The sequence below is a fragment of the Zingiber officinale genome, chromosome 4B, assembly GCF_018446385.1.
Source record: "Zingiber officinale cultivar Zhangliang chromosome 4B, Zo_v1.1, whole genome shotgun sequence".
NCBI classification, from domain to species: domain Eukaryota; kingdom Viridiplantae; phylum Streptophyta; class Magnoliopsida; order Zingiberales; family Zingiberaceae; genus Zingiber; species Zingiber officinale.
Genome location: NC_055993.1, coordinates 36,898,028 through 36,908,244, shown reverse-complemented (window position 1 = coordinate 36,908,244; position 10,217 = coordinate 36,898,028). Strand labels below are relative to the sequence as shown.

Genomic DNA, 10,217 nt, shown 5'->3' with positions numbered 1-10,217 from the left:
TGTTTCGGTTACCCTGTCGGGTAAATTATTTTTGGAGGTGCCAGCTATTCTGGAGCCTCCCCCTAAATTGTTGATTTTTATTTTTAAGATTTCTTGTATAATTAGAGTTGGTTTTAGTTAAGTTTTAATGTTTAATTTGTAATTTAAATTTAAGTTTTTAATTTTGAATTAATTAAATTGGTCAAATTATCTTTCTTTAAAAGAGTATATTTAATATTTAAATTTTCTTTTAATTTTAATTTTATTGGGTTAATTGAATTATCTTTCTTTAGTAGCTTATTTTTAAAGTTTAGCTTTTTATTTATTTTTGAGTTAATTAAATTGTTTGAATTATATTTCTTTAAGGGTTTATCTTTTAACTTTTTATTAATTGTTAATTTTGAATTTTCTAGATTATTTTTGTTTAATATGTTATCTTTAACATTTAATTTTAAGTTTGTTAACTTCCGTTTTGATTTTATCAAAGTGTTTGATTTTATCCTTATGTTTTCTTTACCTTTTAAGTTGATATAATTAGTGGAATTTATTAAATAAGTCTTATCATTAAAATTTAATTTTTTGTTAATTAAATTATCTTGGGTTTGGATAGAATTTTCTAGATTGATATTGTCTAGATTATTAAACAATTTATTAATTGTGTCTAGATTGATATTGACCTTGTCATCCTTTTTGTTTGAATTTTCAAATTTGTTTAGGTTTAAATTCGAATTTTTAGATTTATTAATTATTTTCAGATTTTCTGTATTTTCTAAATTAATTATATTTGTTTTATCAGAAAATATCCTAGGGGTATTTTCTGTATTTTCTGAATTAATTATATTTGTTTTATCAGAAAATGTCCTAAAGGTATTTTCACAAGTATTTTCATGTACACTATTTTCACATATACTTTCAGATATATCCAAATTAACATGCACATATTTTAAACTACTACTAGCAAGGGTGTTTTGGTAAATATTACTAACCTTGAGCGCAACCCCTAATTCAGCAGGCTTCTCCGTTGGATCTGACTCGAGTCCGGATTCGACTTTAACTTGATCTTCTAGCTCCATTGGCGTCTCGTGAAGCTTGATCAACTGGGTCCACAGCTCATATGCATTCTTGTATTTTTCTATTCTGCATATGATATTGTTAGGTAAAATATTACAAATAATTTTACTTACGTTTTTATTCAGTTCCGAGTTCTGAGAAGGTTTTTTCAATATTAGCATATAATCGATATCTACGCTTCCTAAGAAGCATTCCATTCTTCGCCTCCAGTAGTTGAAATCTTCATCGTACGGTGGTGGTTCATTGGGGTTCCATCCTTCTTGAAAAGACATTGTTCTTGCACACAATGAAACAAAGACAAAATCCCAATACTTGGTCTTGGATTAGCAGTGCTGGAAAAAATAATATTTCACTAATAATTTTTTTTTTAAAATAATAAAATATTATTAAAATAAAAAATATTATCTCAAATTTTTGAAAATGTAATATTTTGTCGATACTAAATAATAGTGAAAAGATGACGATGTATTTTTCAAAAACAGTTTTGGAGGGAAAAAACGAAAAGCGTAAGGTTTTATTTTAAAAACGAACGATATATAATTTTTCTTCAAAAAGACCCCCTCTTTGTCTGATTGGTGGTTGCACCAAATCAGAGCGGTACCTGCTCTGATACCACTTGTAGGACCGTTAGATTCGATAGAGGGGGGGTGAATATCGATTCGAAAAAGACGAGTATAAACGCAGCGGAAAAAGATAAAGTAGACACAAATATTTTTACTTCGTTCGGAGCCTATGACGACTCCTACTCGAAGGCCCGTGGTCCTTGACCACTTTCGTTGGGCAATCACTAGCAAGTCGAAATATGATTACAGAAAAAGTACAGGAGATGCTAGTAATAATAAAGCAATACCGACAAAGAGAAAATTAAGCAAAAACCGGAAGAGCACTTTTGTCGGAGCGTTGTTGACGTCGCACTTGAACGTCGAGCAGCAAGATCAGCAGAAGAGTTCTCAGTCAAAGTTAATTTTGAAGCTCCTGCCTGGGGCTTCTTTTATATGCTGTTCCGGGCGCCTGGAGTGTGACGTAACTGCTCAAATCAAGATGCTCCACGTAGCGACGAGTTGTCTGGATAAAATTCGCCTTCCGGGCGCCCGGACCACCTTGTTCCAGAAAGACTCCTTTTTCCTGCAAAACAAGGTTAGTCCGAGGCAAATATATATCCTGTTAAACAAATGGTTAGCACAGTTAAAGTTCAACAGATAGATAAAGAGAGTATGACTTAGATTCCGTCTTTCCGAGACCGGAATCTAGTCACGATCTCGACTTAGACATCCGAAATGGATCTAAGCCGGATCGACGCCTAATGTCCCCTTCCCAGGAACGCGTCCTCACAGTCACTCCCCTCCAGTGACTTACCTCACTTACCTGCCAGACGTCCGGTCAACCCGTCGACCCGTCTGGACTTCTCGCCAAGCGTCCGGTCAGCCCGTCGACCCGCTTGGACTTCTCGCCAGCTATCCGGTCAGCCCGTCGACCTAGCTGGACTTCTTGCCAAGCGTCCGGTCAGCCCGTCGACCCGCTTGGACTTCTCGCCAGTTATCTGGTCAGCCCGTCGACCTAGCTGGACTTTTCCTGCACACTTGATCAAAGTGTCAGACAACAACACAACTAACTTAACCTATTTGTCATTCATCAAAACCTGGGTTAGACCGTTAGTGCTATCCGCACCAACAAAAAGGAGCGACAGTGAGGTCGTGTTTTGAAAAGGAACAAATCATAGATCGTTGATCCACTGAAGAAATCAGAAAGATTTCTAAGTTGAAATCAAGACAATGTTATTATCAAATACTACTCATGTATCATATAATTATGCTAATATTTATTTTACAGGGATATATATGAAACATTCAAAAATTCATGAATAACGATTACAAAATTTACATGCAAAGATGCCAAGGATTAATTTTAACAATTATAGCTATTTTAAAAAGTAATTTTAGTCTAAGAAAGATCAATATTATTCAAAAATTAATTTTGATTTATCTTGTAACATTTTTAAAAATTGAATGCATGGGAGATTTTTTTTTTTGTCAATTCAAAAATAAATTCAAATTCTCTTTCAAAATTTAACGCTTACTCACAATGAGCCATCGTTTTAAAAATTGAATATACAAATCGAATTCGATTAAATCAATTTTTTTTAATAAATAAATTAAATTTTATCATTAAAATTGGACAAAATCAATGAATGATATTTTAATTTAATCAATTTATGAAATTTAAATCGAAATCAAACCTAATAAATTATTTTTATTAAATAAAATTAAAATTTTGAATTCACCAAATAGAATTTTGAATTCGATCCGTTAATTTGATTTAATGGACTTTTGCTCTCCCTATTTACTCATGATTAAATTGTAAATTTATGATAAACAACTTATGAATCAAATTTTAATTTTGATTTAATCATTCAGACTAAACATCTTGATTAATTAGATTAGTCAAATTGAGCAAGACAGACCGATCAAGTCAATTGGGCAATATAGGCTGAGCGAGTTGGACGAGTCAATTGGGTAAATAAGCAAGTTAGACAAGTCAGTCTAGTGAGGATTGTAGTAGGATTAAATAGTTAATTAACTAAGATGATGAATCTAGTAGAATCAGCTTGATTTATATAATTTTTTTTATCCTAAGTAGAGTGTCATGATTAGGCCTTGAATGATAGATAAGTGAAAATTTTTATGGGATAGACCAGTCATTCCATATTCATATCAATTTTTTTTATTTATATAAATTTTATCAAAAATTTATTTTAATAAAAAAAAACATTTTATGATGTGCTGATATGTAAACAGTGAGTTTAACAAGAATTTCTAAATTTAACAGTAAAATAAAAAACTTAATTCAAAAATAAAAGTAAACTATGAGAGAGAGAAAAAAAATAGAAACTTTCTTTTTTCCATATACAAAAATAAAATAATATTTATATGTAATTTATTTTCAATAATGTCATTGGAAACCTATTTATTAATTAGTCCACCCCGCCCATGAGGCCCATCAACAGCCCATTTATCTCACGTTGTCGAGGCCTTCTTCGTCTTCTCCTTCGCCACCACGTGACTCGTCTTGCTGCTTCTCCTAACAACCCTCGGGCGCTTCCTTGATCGCGCCACTCCCCGGCCGCCACCCTAGGCGGAGCCGTCGCCTGCGACGACCGTGCTCCCACTTCGAGTCCAGGAAGAATCGGGGATGTGTTGAAATGCCCTTCGGCCCTCTTCCTCCTGCCCTTACGCGGCTACGGTTCCCTCCCTCGCGCCGTCTTCCTCCCGTCTTCGGTGGTCGACGTATCTCCTCCACCGCAGATCGACCCGACAAGGATATATCCCCTTCCTCCTCCTCTTTCCCTTCCGTCTCGGCTGCTCAGGCGGAGGCGAGGAAGGAGGCCTACCGCCAGCTCGATAACCTCGACTTCATGACTGCCGCCAAGATCCTCTTCACCACCCCTCCTAAGAGAAAAGAATTCGGGTAATGTGCCCTTACCTTAACTAGTATTGCTACATTTTGATGGTTCTTGCATCTAAAGCTCCGTCTTTTGCTCTTTAGGTTCGATTTCCATCTGGTGCAGTTCTTCTTTGCTTGTTTGCCCTCTTTAGGTATTTCTTATTCAACTCCGAGGTTATCTTTGTCTCTCGCTGGGACGATTTCAATGGCACAATATGTGACCTTCTGTTAATTGGTTTCGTTCTAACAGCGGTATTCTTGGTTGCCCAATATGCTCGGTATGAAATTAGAAGAATGGAAGCGGTAATAACACTTCCTACGCATTCATTTTTTTTTTATTGATTTTGAGAGTTAGGCTACATTATCCATAGTAGATTTCCTTAAAACTCCTAAAATTGTAACATTGTCGTATTGAATTTGGATGAATCAATGAACCACATTAATCAATGTTTTTCTTCTTTGATTATGCATAGTGGCAATTGTTTTTCAAACCTATATTGGAACCTTTCTTCTCTTGTTATTCATTAGTGTTGTTGCATACGTAGAATGCATTTGAACCTAGTTTGATTAAGAAAGAAACTTAAGGGGTTTAGCATGTAGAAGAAAAGTTTTGTTTGGATTTAGAGGGAGATGATCTTCCCACGAAGAGAAGCCTCATTGATCAATTATAAATGTTCTTCACTGTTTAGCTAAGACTTATTTGTCGAATGCAAGTGTTAAATTGTAGCTGTTCTCCTTCTGATTGGAGGCTATCATTCGAGTTTCCAGCAGAACACAACTTCTATCATATGCTCTACATGAACAACATCTTGTCACTGTCATTGGACACTCTGCCAGTATAATTTCTCACTTTTTGTATTCTGAAAATTATTTGTTAGATAGTTAATGCAAAGTCAAAACCTGTAAATTTTTGTCATAATTTGACTATGAAAGAATATTTTTTTTACAGGAATTAGAGGAGAAAAAGAAAAAAGAGGAAGAACAAAAGGAAAAAGAGATTGAATTGGGTAACAATGAAGAACAGCCTGAAGAAGAGTTATCAAAGGTAATAGCAAGGTTAGATGCATTAGAGGAGACCGTAAAAGTCATTGCCAATGAGAAAGCAAAAGTTCCAAGCTCTCTGTCATCCAAGGATCGACAGGTTGACCCAAAAGGACAAGTTGTAGCTGCCGATAAGCAATTTGATACTCAAAACTGCTTGTTGTCGTCCAAGGATCAACAGGTTGACCCACAAAGACAAGTTGTAGCTGCCGATAAGCAATTTGATACTCAGAACCAGACTAAGGCTGGCGAGGATACAACAATTAGTAAAAAGGAACAGGTTAGTGGTTCTGGCCATTCATCTTATATTGAAGCACTTGACAAAGAAGGAAAAGGATCAGTGGCGGCAACATCTGGGAAGTCAATAACTTGATCAAATATCATGCATGGAATTTTACTGCCATCTAGGGGTCACCTAAGGAACCTTAACAGTGGAAACATGTCTTTCCTTACAAATTTTGTTAAATTTAAGTCCCTTATTCTTAAATTGTTTGAGCAAAAGCAATTCTTAATGTTTTATGGTATGGCAATCTAGATTTTTTTAGTTGATTTGCAATTTGTCAGACTTTGTAGTGTAATTATATTGTACAACAATGCAAATTAAATTAATTGTCACCTAAACTGTCTTCTTCTCTTTTAGGATATTTTTTCAACTTGCCATGTTGTCTTCGCATTTACACGATCTATATATACCTATTACGTGGCTGAAGTCTGATTGCAAAGGATTTGGTCGTTGTGAATGGTTAATCTAAGTAGTCAATATATCTGATGTCAGATTTGAGCCTCTTGCACCCTAGCAAGACTAATTCTAGCCTAATTGCAATCACATGAGTAAAAAGATGATAACGTTCACCGCAGGTAGTCTAGTATCGTTCAACAAGTAAATTACAAGGGAGACATTTTGCTCTAATACAACGGTCTTTTATATGGGGGAAGTCAGACACCAAGAGGGGCAATCATACATATAACTTGGATTGATGGTTGTGAGTACTTTTAATTCAGTTAATATTACATCTACATTAGTTGAATTGTGAGATTAGAAGATCACATCCATTGCAATCTCCTAAGGTCTGTTATGATGCTACTAGCACTAAATCCAACTTCTTTCATGTTTCACCGGGCTTGCATGTGTTTCCTAGTTAGAAGTTTGATTGATATGAAGGTAAAGCTTTCCAATGAATTCATTGTGGTCAGCAAGATGATATGCCCCTATAGAGTATCAAGTGCAATGCATTTTATCATCATCCAATTGAGTTTAAACTCAATCAAATGGAAAAAAAAAAATGCATTTTAATTTTTTTTTATTTTCAAAATTTTAAAAAGGCAAAATGGTAGAATAATGTCCAGCCATCCAGACTCGGCTGAAAGCATAGGCCAATAAGACCTATGCCTAGGGCCCCACTAAAATTGGAGCCCATTATATTAAAATTTGTTTAAATATATTTAATAATTGAAACTTAATTCTAATTAGAATCCCTATTTAGTATTGATGTTTCAATTTCAAGAATATCGCTTTGATTTCCGTGTGCATAATGCACACGGTACCGACATCTATTCCAACTGGAAAAGAAAGTTCAATTAATTATAATCATTATATTCTCCTAGAATCCTATATAAAACTATACTATAGAATTTGATTTGCTCATATTTTCATTCTCTAAGTTTCATCATGCTCATATTTTCATTCTCTAAGTCTCATCCTCTCTAATCTATATTTTCTGTCCCTCATCGTCTCGTTGGTCGTTGGTGATTCTTTCAGTCTCAGAATACAACAAAATGCCCTTTGCATTCCTCAATGGCCGGGTAATATTTTTTTTAATCTTTTCGTCATTCTTGAAATATTCTTTATTGTTATGTATAAATAATAAATTAGGGATGAAATAGACCCAAATACAGTTGGAAAAATAGATTATTGGTAATTTTATGAAATTTTTTCTTCTCATTTTTCCTCTCTCGATGCAAACAAATTACTATCATCGCAAACATGATTTATGCACTTAAAAAAACATAAAATATGATTCATATATTTTTAATAATATTTACTTGCACTTATCTCATTTATTATATATTTGTTAAGTACAATTTATTATAAAATATAAACTACTTAAATTAATCGATTCAAATCAAATTTAATATTTTTTTATTATATTTGTACATATAATACTCAGCAATCAGTTTGAAATATCATCAAATTAAAACTACACGGGTTTTATTATTCATTTAATTCTATGTAATTTTATTTTGATAAAATAGTAGGGACTTATATTTTTTTTTATTATTTTAATATAAATATTTCTATGAAAAAAATATGATTCTGGATATATGAAACGTATGAAAAAAAATAAAAGAATTTATTCAATCTAAAAAAGACGTACTTGATAGATTTATTATTAATAATCAAAATCAAAACTCAAAAAATAATATAATTAAAATTTTAAATGAAAAACTAATTGAATTTTCACCTAAAGATAATACTTTAAAATAAAAAGAAATCTATCAAAAACTTTCTAATGATCACAAATCAAATTCATCAAATATTAATATTAATGAAGAAAATAATTATAATTTAGAAGAAGAAAAAGACAACTTAATAGATCATGAAGATAATTTTTTTAATAATATTGATGAAACTATTATTCAAAATATATATGATCCAGCACAATGGAAAAATATAAATACAAATTTAATAGATTTATTAGTTGAAAATGATCCAATTAGAGAAATCATTATTTCTTTTCTAAATGATGAAAATTCTAGACATTTTTCTATGATTCATTACATTCAAAAATTATCAAATGGAGAAAAATATGATAGAAAATGATTAATATATTCAAAAGAATTAGATAAGGTATTTTATTTTTATTGTAAATTATTTAGTCAAAAATCAATTACAATTCAATTAGCAAACGAAAGGTGTCATGATTGGAAAAATCTTAGTGTCAAGCTTAAAAGTCATGAAACAAGTAGTGAACATATTATAAATATGAATATTTGGTTTGATATTGAAATGGGATTGCTTAAAAATAAAACCATTGATCAAAATTTACAAGAAAAAATAAATAAGGAAAAAAAACATTGGAAGAATGTATTAATAAGAATTATTGCTATAGTTAAAAATCTTGCAAAAAATAATTTGTCATTTTGTAGTACAAACGAGAAAATTTAATAAAATAACAATGAAAATTTTTTAGGTTTAATTGAAATGATAGTAGAATTTGATCCTATAATGCAAGAACACCTTAAACGTATTCAAAATGGTAAAATTCATAAAAATAAAATCATTGATCAAAATTTACAAGAAAAAATAAATAAGAAAAAAGAATGTATTAATAAGAATTATTGCTATAGTTAAAAATCTTGCAAAAATTAATTTGTCATTTCATGGTACAAATGAGAAAATTTAATAAAATAACAATGGAAATTTTTTAAGTTTAATTGAAATGATAGCAGAATTTGATCCTATAATGCAAGAACACCTTAAACGTATTCAAAATGATAAAATTCATAAAAATAAAACCATTGATCAAAATTTACAAGAAAAAATAAATAAGGAAAAGGAACATTGGAAGAATGTATTAATAAGAATTATTGATATAGTTAAAAATTTTGCAAAATATAATTTGCCATTTCGTGGTACAAATGAGAAAATTTAATAAAATAACAATGGAAATTTTTTAGATTTAATTGAAATGATAGCAGAATTTGATCCTATAATGCAAGAACACCTTAAACGTATTCAAAATGGTAAAATTCATAAAAATAAAACCATTGATCAAAATTTACAAAGCAAAAAATAAATAAGGAAAAAGAACATTGGAAGAATGTATTAATAAGAATTATTGCTATAGTTAAAAATCTTGCAAAAAATAATTTGTCATTTCGTGGTACAAATAAGAAAATTTAATAAAATAACAATGGAAATCTTTTAGGTTTAATTGAAATGATAGTAAAATTTGATCCCATAATGCAAGAGCACCTTAAACGTATTCAAAATGGTAAAATTCATAATCATTATCTTGATTATAACATACAAAATGAGTTAATAAATATATTAAGAAAAGAAGTAAATAATATTATAATTTAAAAAATAGAAGAAGCAAAATACTTTTCAGTTATACTTGATTGTACTCATGATGTAAGTCATCAAGAACAAATGTCTCTTATATTAAGATGCGTAGATATTTCAATAAGTCCAATCAAAATAGAAGAATATTTTATAGAATTTTTAAAAGTAAATGATACATCAGGAAAAGGTCTTTTTGATACGCTTATTAATATAATAAAGAAAATTGAACTGGATAATGGGGCTAATATGAAAGGTAAACAACCAGGTATACAAAAGAGATTGTTAAATATAAATTCTAGGACTTTTTATACACCATGTGGTTGTCATAGTCTTAATTTGGTACTATGTGATATGACTAATTCTTATTCTAGTGCTATAACATTTTTCGATGTGATACAACACATTTACTCATTATTTTCTTCTTCTACAAAAAGATGAAAAATTTTACAAGATCATGTTTCTAATTTAACTCTTAAACCATTATCACAAACACGTTGGGAAAGTCATCTTGAAATCGTTAAAGTAATAAAATATCAAGCTCCACAGATAAAAGAAACTTTATATAAACTTGCAAAAACTAGTGATGATCCTAAAACAAAAAGTGAATCAAATTCTTTAG

General features: G+C 30.9%; 1 protein-coding gene across 1 annotated transcript; it reads left to right on the top strand.

The window, feature by feature from the left end:
- The first annotated feature begins 4,081 nt into the window (after window positions 1–4,081).
- On the top strand, window positions 4,082–6,153 carry LOC121974964. The gene is made up of 4 exons (XM_042526268.1): window positions 4,082–4,515; window positions 4,594–4,643; window positions 4,742–4,794; window positions 5,441–6,153. Exons 1-4 carry the CDS (start codon window positions 4,250–4,252, stop codon window positions 5,903–5,905), a joined length of 834 nt encoding a protein of 277 aa, XP_042382202.1. The 5' UTR covers window positions 4,082–4,249; the 3' UTR covers window positions 5,906–6,153.
- Window positions 6,154–10,217: the final 4,064 nt, after the last annotated feature.

What these genes read in the sequence shown, in the direction of transcription:
- LOC121974964 (XM_042526268.1), top strand. Translation starts at nt 4,250, where the DNA reads ATGCCCTTCGGCCCTCTTCCTCCTGCCCTTACGCGGCTACGGTTCCCT. An exon ending in CCTAAGAGAAAAGAATTCGG is followed by an intron (nt 4,516 to 4,593) that starts GTAATGTGCCCT and finishes TTTGCTCTTTAG; the next exon opens with GTTCGATTTCCATCTGGTGC. An exon ending in TGCTTGTTTGCCCTCTTTAG is followed by an intron (nt 4,644 to 4,741) that starts GTATTTCTTATT and finishes TCGTTCTAACAG; the next exon opens with CGGTATTCTTGGTTGCCCAA.